Source organism: Enhydra lutris, unplaced genomic scaffold (assembly GCF_002288905.1).
Source record: "Enhydra lutris kenyoni isolate GAN:26980312 unplaced genomic scaffold, ASM228890v2 scaffoldscaffold27, whole genome shotgun sequence".
In the NCBI taxonomy this organism is placed as follows: domain Eukaryota; kingdom Metazoa; phylum Chordata; class Mammalia; order Carnivora; family Mustelidae; genus Enhydra; species Enhydra lutris.
Genome location: NW_019154111.1, coordinates 3,944,726 through 3,959,542, shown reverse-complemented (window position 1 = coordinate 3,959,542; position 14,817 = coordinate 3,944,726). Strand labels below are relative to the sequence as shown.

At 43.7% G+C, this 14,817-nt stretch overlaps 1 protein-coding gene across 2 annotated transcripts in view; it reads right to left on the bottom strand.

Moving 5' to 3' along the window:
* LOC111151969 (solute carrier family 37 member 3) overlaps positions 1 to 14,817 on the bottom strand; it is a 40,782-nt gene that overhangs the window by 5,934 nt on the left and 20,031 nt on the right. Inside the window, exons 6-12 of one of the 2 annotated variants that reach the window (XM_022510221.1) lie at positions 11,742 to 11,838; positions 9,435 to 9,519; positions 8,515 to 8,693; positions 6,089 to 6,230; positions 3,369 to 3,470; positions 2,723 to 2,770; positions 1,569 to 1,720 (exon numbers count right to left, since the gene is read on the bottom strand). In XM_022510221.1, coding sequence (XP_022365929.1) covers positions 1,569 to 1,720; positions 2,723 to 2,770; positions 3,369 to 3,470; positions 6,089 to 6,230; positions 8,515 to 8,693; positions 9,435 to 9,519; positions 11,742 to 11,838 — 805 coding nt within the window. The remainder of the gene's footprint in view (positions 1 to 1,568; positions 1,721 to 2,722; positions 2,771 to 3,368; positions 3,471 to 6,088; positions 6,231 to 8,514; positions 8,694 to 9,434; positions 9,520 to 11,741; positions 11,839 to 14,817) is intronic. The other variant, XM_022510222.1, reaches the window with a different exon arrangement.

Below are 14,817 nucleotides of genomic sequence, written 5' to 3'. Positions count from 1 at the left end.
ATCTCAAAAAAAAAAAAAAAAAAAACTCCTTGAAATTCTCATTATACAACCCACCTGTCTGATTAATGAAGAAAACATCAGGAAGAAAGGATAACCGAAAATACAATAATATCAGAAAAGGATATCCAGTACAATCACCCCTTACTTTTATATAAAGACCTCTGAACTGAAGCCAGTATCATTTTTGGCTCCTACTCCAACACACAATAAAGTAAGCACATTTCTCCTACTTTTGCTAGGTTTTTTTTTTTCTCCCTTCAGTCTCATAATCAAGTACACTAAGCACATCAATCCTATCACTCATTCATTCTATAGTCATTCAACAGATGTGGACACTTCTACTGTGTGCCAGACATACCGCGCCCCCTCCCTGCACATACTGCGGCTACCATGGAGCATAGTAACAAAGAAATATGTAACATATGGCTGGGTAGTGATGAGCATTAAGATGGCTTATTTTTCTCAATATTGGTTCTCTCATTAACCACCAGCAATCAGACGTTGCTGCTCTATCCCCACAGATCAAGCAAAACAGCAATATTCAAGGCCAGTAATGACCTGAGTGTCAAAACTAAGAGACTTTTTCCTCCCATTCTCCTTCTCTGGCCCCTTTACACCTCTGATCTCACTGACTAACACCTCCCCTTGCCTAATGGCACTGCTGACTTCCTATGTCTTTGACCACTGGGCAACCCCTGAAGTCTTGCCTGTATTTTCTTTGACCATTAAACATCTCATTAACTTTCAAAGTTTCATCTGTCTTATCTAATGCAGATGATTCTCTGGCGCTTATTTTTGCAAAATCAGCCCTCAATGTCCTGGAAAGGTATACCCTAGGAGAGGCATGAGTCACGACTGTCCTGAGGAAGACAAGGCTGAATTTAAGCCTTCGAGTAGTTCTGAGTACTTACTGTAGGCCAGTCTTAGCCTAGACAATCAATTCAAGTCTAGCGTGCATGCGAATCACCAGGAAGGCTTGCTGAAACAGATCTCCAGGTTCTAATTCAGCAAGCCCGTAGTAAGCTTAGTGTTCCGTACTTTAAATAACCCAGATGATTCTGACACAAGACATTATGAACCTCCATTTGAGGCACAGTCACTGGAAGCAGAGAAAGTGACTGAGAGCAGCTGCCGAGTCCATGGAAATTTCTAGTGGGATCCACGGGAAGAACATGTGTGTCTGGTACGGGAGAGGAGGTAGGGTGTGCATGCCACGTGGGGGATAACGAGATACTTGTCTCGTGGCCCCTCGGCGGGCCAAGTTCAGGCTGGAAAGAAGGGAGCAACAAACTGGGACTGAGGCTCTGTCTTACGAGGTGTCATCTTATTTCCAGACAGGAAGAATCTGGAAATAAAAGTGGAAAGAAGAAACTGAAAAATGAAAAGGGACCTTCTACATTACGTCCCGTCAGCTGACCCCAGAGAAGATTAGGAACCTAAGGTGGACAGAAAAGCATACTATGCGACACAAGAGTGCCACCTGCTGTGGCCCAGCGCGCAGGTGTAAATTCTTCCACCGACGAGAGACTACTCACCCCTCAATTTCAAGCCCTCTCTTGTCCCCTCACCTGGCCCACGGCAGCTCCAATGCTTCCAGTTCCGTCGACAATTCCTGTGACGGTCGCCAAAGCCTCACTGCTCCCTTGGATCAGCTCCTGGCGACCCAGGTCCGCAGAAATAGCAGAGCTAATCATGTTAGAAGGTCCGCCAATAAAAAATCCTGAGGTCATAAACAAAACAGGTTCTCATTAAAACACTATTCATCGCACCGCTAGAAATCCACTGGACAAGGCAACTCTTATCCCAACAGTTTAATCAGTACATTGGACAGAAACAGCAAAAGAGGGAAGAGGAAAAAAGTACAAATGAAAACGCTTCCAGATCATGTCATCTTCAAACTAGTTAGCATCCACTTTCCTGAAAGCCCTACTTGAATTATATGATACTCTGGTATCTTTTATAAAAACCAAAGATGCAGGTAATACAGTAACTATACAGCCTTTCTAATCCTGTCAAGGCTGCATTCAGTAATAACTAATTACACTCGCTTGCCAGCTTCTACTATGCTAGAGTTGTTATCAACTGAGTATCTGACTACCCAAATTCAACCACACATACTGGAAAAAAAAAAAAAAGAGAGAGAGAAAAGGCTCTGTAAGCAGTGCAGACGGTTCTAGCAGCCACTGTTCTCCGCGAGGCTGTCCAAGGACTGGGCGGGAGTCAGCCCACGTGACTCGGTCCACAAGGTAGGAATGAGTTCCCTGTGCCTCACGTACCATGAGCCACCCTCAATATCCTGAGTAGGAGCTAAAGTTTAAAAATCCTCTTTATATACCATGGTCCCTAATTACACTCTGTTTCATCTGGTGCTCACATGGAGAAATACTGACCAATTCCACCACAGGAGGAAAAACTTTTTGAAAGCTGGGGAATTGGTTTCCAATGTGGCGTCTTCCTAAACTACCTCCGCAAGTACTACGGGAAGCTGCAGCAGCAGTCAAACATTTCAGAAAATCTCTGTCGAAGGGGACTGCTTCTGTAGGAACAGGACTGAGGAGGTCACTTAACAGCAGAGAAACAATCTGAATCTGAAGTAGGAAGCTTTCCTTTATAATGAAGGTTTCAGTATTACTCAAACTGAGGGAGCACACGGTTTCCCTTTCTTCCTTTTTATTTACAGAGGAGCAGGAACAGTATAGTGCAACAGAGCCACACCACGTACCTGTAACTGCCATCAGAAGTGCATTAATGGACTTATCATTTGGAGAACCTACGAGAAAAGACGCAGAAACAGCATGCTGACTTTAAAAGCAGATTACACAGGCCCCCACTGAACAGCACAGAAAGATCTGGATCTCAGTGACCTCACAGATCACTCCCAGAGACAACAAAGGGACACAACTCTTTAACCGCCTACTCCAACTTTTATTTGTCATGTCTGCCTCTTGCTGGCGCTCGAGCTAATGAGACTTCTAAAAGCTACAGAAAAACTCTACTCCCATCTCGGCAGCATCTTCAGGGACATATACCAAACCTACTAATTACCATCTTTCCTCTTTTGAAACCCTTTCCCTTTTATTGTTTTATTGGCTCTAATGCTGGCCCTCTGGAGCCTACCCTCAAACAAAGCATATACACTCCCAAGCAAGCTTTTAAACAAACCAACAAAGCCGAAGAGATGCCAGTTTCCTCCCCAGCACAAATAAAACTACGTAATGATACTTTCACCAGGCATTTACAGGACAATACAAAGGTCTCCTATCAGCCTTTGTAGCTGGTCTCAAGCATCTCCCCAGGGTTGATAGCTGACTCATGGCAAATGCCTTAGTCCTGAGAGATCAGAAAAATAATTGCAAGGGAATACTCACGGCTATATCCAACGAGGGACCCAATGGCCAGAAGCAAGCTGAGAGCTAAAACCGGTGCTCTCTTCTGTAATACGTCAGAGATGAAACCTTGCAGAGTCCCACCTGCAAGTACCAAGAGCGCATCAGAACCAAAATCCTTTATGATTTAGCTCCATTACCTGAAGCTTGCTCCCCACGTGCCCTCTCCCTGCTATCAGGATCCTGACACTAGTCTATCCGAAAAGATGGCTGACTCTCCGAAACAGCTTCCTCCACAGCTTCCTTTAAGGAAGACTACCCGGCCGTTAACTGCCTCGATGGCTGACAGGGCCAGGACACCATGAATCAGACAGGAAAATAAGGAAAAAAGAAAAAGTCATCAAAACCCCCCACTGTTCCTTGCTGTTCTCCCTTCTCAAACCAGCTATGAAAGCTTTTCCTGATTTTTCTGCTTTTTATTTTAATTTTCTTTTTTCATTTCTTTTCTAAGAGAGAAACCGCCCATGCTTGTGTGGGAGCAGACAGAGAGAATTTTTTTTTTTAAGATTTTATTTATTTTTTGAAAGACAGAGAGAGTACAAGCAGGGGAGCAGCAGAGGGACAGGGAGAAGCAGGCTCCCCGCCAAGTTGGGAGCCCGATGTGAGGACTTGATCCCAGGACCTTGAGATCACAACCTGAACAGAAGGCAGACTTTTTACTGACTGAGCCACCCAGGCACCCCCGAGGGACAGAATCTTAAGCAGACTCCATTTTCTGCGCAGGGCCCAATACGGAGCTCAGTCTCACCACCCTAAGATCGTGAGCTAAGCCAAAATCAAGAGATGGACACCTAACCGACTAAGCCACCCAGGTACCCCTCTGCTTTTTATTTTACTTTATTTTATGATTGTTTGTTTATTAAATATTTTATTTATTTATTTGACAGCGAAAGAGAGATCACGAGTAGGCAGGCAGAGGGCTGGGGGAAGCAGGCTCTCTGCTGAGCAGAGAACTCGATGCAGGGCTCGATCCCAGGACCCTGGGCTCATGACTGACACTTAACAACTGAGGCACCCAGGCGCCCACTGCTTTTTATTTTATTTTTTTTTTCTTAAGATTTTATTTATTTATTTGACAGACAGATCACAAGTAGTCAGAGAGGCAGGCAGAGAAAGAGAGAGGAGGAAGCAGGCTCCCTGCTGAGCAGAGAGCCCGATGTGGGGCTCCATCCCAGGACCCTGAGACCATGACCTGAGCCGAAGGCAGAGGCTTTAACCCACTGAGCCACCCAGGTGCCCTGCTTTTTATTTTAAAAGATGACTCATTAGGGGCTCAGTGGGTTAAGCCTCTCAGGGTCCTCCGATCTCAGGATCCTGGGATGGAGCCCTCATCGGGCTCTCTGCTCAGCAGGGAGCCTGCTTCCCCCTCTCTCTCTGCCTGCCTCTCTGCCTACTTGTGATCTCTCTCTGTGTCAAATAAATTTTAAAAATCTTAAGAAAAAAAAAAGATGACTCATTAAAGACCATGCCTCATGGGCTATTAGTAGCAGCCAATGAATATCCACTAAAACTAAATGCAGTGACTATGACTTGGTGATAATGAACAAGTCAGGATCTTTAGAAAGAGGTCATGTGAATCCTCTAAGCAACGAGGTCACATTTAGCTGTAGCCCCATTTAGAGCCACAGGGGCTATGGGACATCTGGTACATCCTCAGTGGACAGCAGGACCCAGAACTAAGTTCAGGTCTAAAGGCAGCAGCCTCACCTTTAGCTCTGTAACTAAGAAGAAGTGCAAACAAGTTCAAGTACAGTAACAGTGTATCACCTGAGGACTCTCTGCTGTCATGTGCATAAGGCAGCTTAGCCTTACCGCAATTCTAAATCCAAGCATTATAGAAAGAATGCTACGATTCCGCCAAGCCATACAAGCAACACCTACTAAAATTCATTCTGTACAACTGTCTTAAAGTTTCTTAAGTACTTGTTTATGCTTCCAGCCATAGCAAAAAGTTACTATTAAAATCTGCTGTGTGGGGGCACCTGGGTGGCTCAGTGGGTTGAAGCCTCTGCCTTCGGCTCAGGTCATGATCCCAGAGTCCTGGGATCGAGCCCCACATCGGGCTCTCTGCTCTGTGGGGAGCCTGCTTCCTTCTCTCTCTCTCTGCCTGCCTCTCTGCCTACTTGTGATCTCTGTCAAATAAATAAAAAATCTTAAAAAAAAAAAAAATCTGCTGTGTGCACCAGAGCAGTTGCAAAATACTCACAGAAATCAATTCCCACTATTATTCCCACCTCTATAATCTGACAAAATCTACACACTAAGCTAATATTTTCCCTTCTTTGGCTATGGGTGGTGGGAAAGGTGGGAAGTAGATAAAATGAGCACATTCACATTTTAACTTGGATCTCCAGTATACAATTAGCTTTAGACCTAAGATATCACTGAAAGTGTGCGAAAGGGTTACATTTAAAGAGATCACAGAGGGAAACATCCCTGTGCTTCCCAACACAAAAGAACTGATCCATAAACAAAGAACCGAGAAGAAAAGAGCTCTATAAATCACAGGACTGCCGCGGGCTGGCTCTTCTTTTCCATGGATTCTTTTTTTTTAAGAGTTTAGCTGTTAACTGGTAGGATGGTTTAGGAAAAAATGGTTGTGGACTAAGTAATAAAACTTAAGATGATGTCAGATTTCATAACCCAGTAAAATACTACTAGCGACTAACTCTCATTATAGAAAAAGATGCATCTGGCATTACCTATAATTCCTCCAACATCGTACCAAATGGACAACTTGTCAGCTTCAGCCTCCTTCCATCCAAAGTTGTTACTCAGATAAAAGGGCAACCAGAAGAAGAAGGAGTAATTTACTAACTTCAGGCAGGCATAGGCCAGTGAGTACTACAAGAAAAACATCTGACTGTCAATAAGGAACAAACAAGAGCACAGCAGGACACAATTCTTAATGTAATTAAAAAGCAAAACCATACACAGAAGTTTGGGAAGAAGAGTACGTGATTTTAAAATTACACACATCTATAAATTCCCATTGCCTGACTTTACCTAGTTTCCCTCTTCTCTTTATCCACATTAGCTTCCAGAAAGGCATGTGCGGCAGGCCTCTGGAATAAAAATACATATGACTATTTCTTAATTGTCTCCAGTTTCTTCTCCTTTCAGTCCCCCGGTAGAAGCAAACCAGTGTTTTGAACCTCAAAGGCAGAGCACACACTCACATTTCTTTATTTAGACAAAGATAAAAGGTATTCATACCTATAACTATGATTAACCATAAGCAAAGAAAGCCAGTAAACGTCACAGCTTTTATTCCAAGCAGCCCCACTTTTTTGGTTCTTCTATTTCCTGCGACGTTAATGTTATGAACAGTGGAGAGCAATGTGACAAAACTGTAGTTTCGAGGTCTAAGAAAAGAACCGACATTACAACTACTTTCACATTATGGTTTCCAAAAGCCTGGTATTCCAACAACCAGTGAAAAAGCAAGAAGCATCTTTGGTGAGTCAGAAATGAAAGAACATGACCGTCCCGGGCCTTGTGCCTCTACTTTGAGGAATAAAAGTTGCAGCTGTCTTAGGAAGGCAGCAGTGCTAAGACTCCTATATTCAACACATTATTAGCAGGAAATCCTGACATTCAGCATCAAAGGAAAAAGGGGGAGGAACAGAGAGGCTGACTTCAAAGGGTGTCTGGCTAGTATATTCTTTTCCCTGGAGCGGCCTATACTCCCTAGGTATCACTTGTTTTAAAACAGCTTCCCCTAGAGAGCCAAATCCCAATCATGAAGGCGTTTTTGTCCAGACAGCCTGCTACAAAGACAAAGGAATTAAGTGAACTCGATTTCCTCTGTGTCCCTGCCCGTGTCAGGGAACAATTGCTTGTGAAATACAAAGGAGTAGCAAGAGTTTCATATTTAGTCACAACAGATGTAAGCTCTGTCCCAGAAAGTAAACTATTACCAGGAGAATATTTTAACAACTACTTAAAAACTACTAATCTTTAGTATAAGAACAGGCCTCAAGAAACTTGCATTTCGCTTGTATAATACATTGTCCTTCAGTTACAGAACTGTGGAAACTTACATTCTAACTCATACATCACTACTGTTTGCAAATGTCAGTCCTGGCAGCCTGGGGGCACAGGCAGAGGGAACTAATAAGTGCGAAGGACAACCACCTGCTGACTCTGAATCTAGCTGAGGGGTGATATTTGTAAAGCACCACTAGACAATAACATAAACAAAACCAGGTGCTTATTCACAATACAGTGACCCAACGTTATAGACCCGGGGGTAGACTGGTTTACTTTCTGCTCCGTGGGAAGGGGAAGTGAAGACACAAGGATGGGCTGAGTGACTTACCCCAGGCCTCACAGAGAGTTAGTGGGTAAGCTGGAAATATAACCTAGGCCTCTTAACTTCCACTCTCGTGCCTGCGCGCCCAAAACATCAAGACAGAAAAACTGCAGCAGAAGGGATTTAGTTCAGATGTTAGACAGTTTTCCTGACTGTAAAGGATTTGGAAACACTGGAATGCATTACCAAGAAATACTGCGGAGTACTGTGTTCTGCACCTTTGAATAAAAGGGTAATTTTTTTTTTCTAGAATGATAAGAATACAGGCAAATAAGGCAGACTTAAATGAACCATTCAAACCCCCTCTTGGTCACATGTAATTTATAATATTTCAACAGGTCAGAAAAAGCGTATTTAGAAACATTAATTCTGCCTTCTTACTTGAATGCAGGGTCAGGGTCAGCCAACTAGAGCTCACAGGCCAAACCTGTCCACACCCATTTGCTCCATACCATCCAGGGTTTCCTGTGTTCTACAGATGTGAGCAGCTGTGGCAGAGACTGTGCAAACCGCCCTCCTCCCTCCCTCTCCCTCCCCCACCCCCGCCCCGCCCCAGAAAGCTGAACACATTTACTATCTGGCTCTTCACAGAAAAGGAACACCCAACCCTGCATTAGAATGCAGATAAAATTTCAAGTTGTGCCACCCTAGATACAAGCTGAGGGGCACTATACAATATTCCTCTGAACGTATATTCCTAAATAAAGTATCAAAGAGAAGCTAAATACTTCAAGATGCTTTATGGCAGGTAGAGGTAATATCCAGGATTTAATATCTCAGGAGCTGTGGCAAGGAGATCTGAACAGTCCTTACCGGGATAACTCCAGGAAGACAACAGGCCTGGTAAAAGCTTACTGCCTTGACCTGGGTAACAGTACTGCCTTCTTGGATGGAATAATTGGGCTCATATTCATCTTCATTTTCAGCACCATTAATTAATGGCCTGTGTGAATCTTCTTCAAAATTTTCTTCTGCCTCGATACCTGGGAGACCTAAAACAATAACAGCCTCGATTTATAGCGTGCCTTCTAGACGCCCGGCCCTATGCAAGGTGCTCTGCTTGTATCAATTACTCATGGGGTCCAAACTATTTTTATCTCCACTTTACAGAAGCAGCAACTAAGGCTGAAGGCCAAGGTTAACCAAGGTCGATTAAGATTGCACAGCTAATAAGCAGATTCTACTTTACCTGGCTTCAAAGCAATGCTTTTTCTAATGACATTACACTATCTCTATTGCATTTAAGAAAATGTAAATTACACACTATTAAACTGACATGTCTCTTCAATTACACGCAAAAGACAGAATTGGACATCTATTTGCTTCTGTGGTTTTGCCTGTATGTAACCACAGGTAAGTATCAAACTAAATTACTTTCAGGTAAGTATCAAACTAAATTACTTTTATGAAGGGAAACAAATCTGTCTGAAGGAGTGAAATGAGAAACAGATCATGCTAATTTCCAGTCAGTGTCTCAATCACAAAACTCATTTGCAAATGGAGAGTTTTCCCTGAATCTAGGAAGGTGAGTCTCGCTCCCCTCAATCGTCTGCAGCTATGCTCGGTCAGTCATTCGGTGTCTCCGGGACACAAACAGCAAATACCACTCCTTCAACCCCCTGAAAGGAGCTCACAGCTCTCCTAGGGAAAAAGAGACTGGCTGTGCCGGCCTCAGATTTCTCTTCGCCCGTAACAGCAAGACGTGCTGAATGGGAAGGACAGCTCCTCCTCACCAATTTCTTCTGGTGACACGAGGAGTCCAAAGAAGATGACGATCCCACCAGCAAACTGCACAGCTGCTGTCACCAGAAAGGCATACTGGAAAAGAGAGGAGAGAGGTGTTGCTTACACATCTGGGATACTGGTTAGACCTCGTTCACTAGAAGCACACGTGGGGAAGGTAGGGGATAGGGGGTGGGGGGATGGGGGATGGGGAAGGAAATGAACACTGAGTGCTCAGGCCATGCCAGGCACAGAGCTGTTTCACTGTGTTTTCCATGCATTGTCCCCTGGCGGCTCAGAGAGGCCAGTTAAGGTCCCAGCCGCACTGAGTGGTACCACCACAACTGTGAAATCGGGACTGGCTCCAAAACCTCATTCTCTGTCCCACAGAGCCTTCCACCAGAGACAGTATCTGCCCTCGAAAATATTCTCTCCAGCTGAGGGGATTAAACAATACACCAAACAATAGTACAAGGCTTCAAGTAGGCGAATAAAGAAAAAGGCCCAGTCCTAATAAGAAACACAGACCGAAGGAAACAGCTAACGATGCTGGCGCAGCAACACAGTGGCTATAGGAAGAGCTGAGAAGGCAACTGACGGCCTGTCCCAGCACGCCTGAAGCAAAGGGACAGGGTGCGAATGACAGAGAAAGCCTCCTCCATGGTCAAAGGAGGGGCTTCTGCTGAGGGACAGCTGAGAAAACCGATAGGAAAATGTGCAATCAAGATTAAAGAACCTCAGGGGCGCCTGAGTGGCTCAGTGGGTTAAAGCCTCTGCCTTTGGCTCAGGTCATGATCCCAGGGTCCTGGGATCGAGCCCCGACATTGGGCTCTCTACTCAGCCTGCCTCTCTGCCTACTTGTGATCTCTCTCTGTCAAATAAATAAGTAAAAATCTTTAAATCTTTAAAAATCTTTAAAAAAAAAAAAAAAGATTAAAGAACCTCAAAACCCAGGCTGCATAGAGGAATTTTATTTACTAGGGAATGGAGCCTGATGTGAACAGATGGTCTAAATTTTTGGAAAAGACAGTGACAAAATTAGTGTTTCCAGAAATCAAACCTGGGAGCTGCACCTGGGGTGAACCAAAATTCCCATCTGAGCCAATGAGTACAATCCAGATGCAAAACCAAGAAGCCTGGAATAAAGGTGAGTGGGAATACAGGAAGGACTTATCGAGCCATTCTTCTGAGACCAAACACTTGATCAACTAGTTCAAGATTTACCTACTTTTTAAATGAGCAACTTACTTACTTTTAGTTATTTAGGTTTTTTATTACATCACACTTTCACGTGATCTAAGCAACAAAAAGTAGATGGATAGTAAACAACCTCCCCTTCCCCCTCTTCTCCCGTCCACTTAATTCCCATTTTCCTAACATATAACCATTGTTGCTATTTGATTTCTACTTTCCAGAGACTGTTTTAGAAACATACAAGCCAATACCAATACATACTCTGATTCTTTCTCTATTTTATAAAAATGGCATCATTCAGCCCACATTGTTCTGTACCCTGGCTTTCCTCACTTAACAAGCCACAGAGAACTTTCCCTACCAAGACCCAGAGCTCGGAGCACCTGGGTAGTTCAGTGGGTTAAGCCTCTGCCTTCGGCTCAGGTCATGATCTCAGGGTCCTGGGATCGAGCCCCGAATCGGGCTCTCTGCTCAGCAGGGAGCCTCTTTCCCTTCCTCTCTCTCTGCCTGCCTCTCTGCCTACTTGTGATCTCTGTCAAATAAATAATAAATAAAATCTTTATAAAAAAAACAAAACTACACATTCAAATCTTTTACCTCTTTTTCTGTGTATTGTTGGTCTTCTTATCAATTTGCAGGCATGCTTTACTTATTAGGGAGATTAGCTCTTGATCTGTAAGATGAGTTGCAAATACTTTTTCCCAACTGATTATACTGTCTTCAGACTTGGGTATTTTTCCCGTGAATAAGTTCTGTGTTTGAAATTCTCAAAAGTTTGTCTATTTTCTTTTTTTTTTTTTTTTAAGATTTTTTTATTTATTCATTTGACAGATAGAGATCACAAGTAGGTAGAGAGGCAGAGAGAGAGGAGGAAGCAGGCTCCCCGCTGAGCAGAGAGCCCGATGCGGGGCTCGATCCCAGGACCCTGGGATCATGACCTGAGCCGAAGGCAGAGGCTTTAACCCACTGAGCCACCCAGGCGCCCCTAAAAGCTTGTCTATTTTCAATGTAAGCCTTGCCCACCCAAACACAGCTCTACACAGTTCTAAATGGCCACAGTATTATTTCTTAAAAAACAAAACATATTATATGTACTCAAGAAAAAGCTAGAAGGAAATACCTACCTCATAACCGTACTGCAAAACAGAAGAAGCTAGGCACGCTCCCAAAATATTGCCCACCGAAGCACAGGCGCTCCAGAGACCAAACACAACTCCTCGTCTAAGAGAACAGGGACACAAAGAAGACAAGAGAATCAGAAGGAATTCTGGTGCAGTTCAAATACAAAATGGCCAAAACACTGAAAGTTCACATTCCAAAGAATCGACATTCTATATTAAGATTTTTTTAAAGTACACCCAAACAACAAAACATTCAGGTCACTTAAAGATAGTATTAAACTAGGGGCACGTGGGTGGCTCAGCTGGTTAAGCATCTGCCTTCAGCTCAGGTCATGATCCCAGGGTCCCAGGGAGTCTGATTCTCCCTCTCCTCCTGCCCTGGCTCGCTCTCGCTCTCTCTCTCTCTCTCTCTCTCTCTCTCTCTCATGTTCATACTCTCTCCCTAATAAATAAAAACTTAAAAAAAAAAGATAGCTATTACACTAAAGTTCAATTTGGGGCACATCACAAGCCACTGCTAAGAGAAATTTGAAAGTAGCCACAGATTAGGAGGAAATATTCGCATACTGTTTATCTAATAAAAGACCCCCTTCCAGAATATAAAGAACTCTCAAAAATCAGTAATACAGGGGCACCTGGGTGGCTCAGTGGTTTAAGCCTCTGTCTTCGGCTCAGGTCATGATCCCAGGGTCCTGGGATCAAGCCCCGCATTGGGCTCTCTGCTCAGCAGGGAGCCTGCTTCCCCATCTCTCTCTCTGCCTGCCTCTCTGCCTGCTTGTGATCTCTGTCAAATAAATAAATAAAAATCTTAAAAAAAAAAAATCAGTAATACAAAAACAAACAATCCGGGACACTGGCTGGCTCAGTAGGTGAAGCATGCACTCTTGATCTTGGGGTTATAAGTTCAAGACCACGCTGGGTGTAGAGATTACTTTTTAAAAAGAAAACTAGGGGCGCCTGGGTGGCTCAGTGGGTTAAAGCCTCTGCCTTCGGCTCAGGTCATGATCCCGGGGTCCTGGGATCGAGCCCCACATCGGGTTCTCTGCTCCGCAGGGAGCCTGCTTCCTCCTCTCTCTCTGCCTGCCTCTCTGCCTACTTGTGATCTCTGTCAAATAAATAAATAAAATCTTTAAAAATAAATAAATAAAAAGAAAAAGAAAAAGAAAACTAAATCGGGGCACCTGGGTGGCTCAGTCAGTCAAGTATTTGCCTTTGGCTCAGGTCATGATCTCAGGGTCCTGGGATCGAGCCCCATGTCAGGCTCCCTGCTCTGCGGGAAGCCTGCTTCTCCCTCTTTCACTCTCCCTGCTTGTGTACCCTCTCTGGCTGTCTCTCTCTCTCTGTCAAATACATAAAATCTTTAAAAAAAATTAAAAATTTAAAAATTTAAAAAATTAAATCTTAAAAAAATCCAATAAAATGTTAAAGAGTATGAATGTACAATCATCTCAAGATAAAAATGTTTTTGAAAAGAGGCTTCATGCAGACAAAAACATGACGCCAATAAGCACCTAAAAAGGTGTTCAACATCGTCAGACATTAGGAAAATATAAATTAAAACCACAATGAGGTACTACATACCTACTAGGATAGCTAAAAGTGAAAAGACCACACGTGTTGGCAAGAATACACAGCAGTTAGAGCCCTTACACTCTGCTAATGGGAATTTAAAATGGTAAAACCACTTTAGATGAGACCGCCAGTTTTGTTTTGTTTTTCGAAGACCTTATGTATTTATGTGTCAGAGAGACAACGCACAAGCAGGGGAGTGACAGGCAAAGGGAGAAGCAGGCTCCGCGTCAAGCAGGGGCCCTATGATGTGTGACTTGATCCCACGACCCTGGGGGTCCCAGGGTCATGGGATCATGACATGAGCCTAAAGCAGACACATTTAATGGACTGAGCCATGCAGGCGTCCCGACCACCAGTTTCTTAAAAAGATAAACATTCACCTACCACATGACCCAGCCATTCTACTTTGACATATTCATCCAAGGAAAATGAAAGCATATGTTCATACAAGGATTTGTACACAGACGTTCACAGGAGCTTTATTTGTAATAGCCCAAAAGTGACAACAACCCAAATGTTCATCAACAGGTGCAAAGATAAACTGTGATACAACAGATTCCTGCTCAGCTATAAAAAGGAATGAACTATCGAGGGACCGGACATGACTGGATCTCAGAATAATTACACTGAACTAAGCAGATAAGAAATAGTATATACTGTATGGCTCTACTTATATGAAATGTGAGAAAACTCAAATTAATCTAAAGTGACAGGGGCGCCTGAATAGCTCAGTCAGTTAAGCATCTGCCTTTAGCTCAGGTCATGATCTCAGGGTCCTGGGATCGAGCCCTGCGTCGGGGGGATGGTGCAGTGGGGAGGTCCCCGCTCAGCAGGGAGTCTGCCTCTCCTTCTCCCTCTGCCTGTCCCCTTGTTTCTGCTCGCTCTCTCTCTCTCAAATACATAAATAAAATCTTTAAAAAATAAATAAATAAGTATTAATCTACAGTGACAGAAAACAGATCAATAGTTGCCTATAGATGGCAATGGGAGGGAGGGAGAAGGTAGCAGGAGGTGGGAGAGAGGAACTACCAAAGGGCATGAGGAAACTTTTGGGGGTGATGGGTATGTCCATTGCCCCATGGTGGTTTTAGGAAGGTATGCAGGCTGAAACTCATCAAATGGTACATCTTAAATATGTGCAGCTTATTACATACTTTAATGAAACCATTAAAAACAAAAGGAAAAGAAAGGATGGGTGGACAGAGAATCTAGTGGAAGGAAAACTAGCTATTACAACAGTCCTGGAGAAAAATTATTAGCTCTGAACAAAGGTAATGGCAGTAGAGCTAGTAAAAGAAAGAGGAGTTAATTTTTTTTTTTAAAGATTTTATTTATTTATTTGACAGAGAGAGAGAGATCACAAGTAGGCAGAGAGGCAGGCAGAGAGAGAGGGGGGAAGCAGGCTCCCTGCTGAGCAGAGAGCCCCATGCGGGGCTTGATCCCAGGACCCTGAGATCATTCCCTGAGCCGAAGGCAGAGGCTTAACCCACTGAGCCACCTAGGCGCC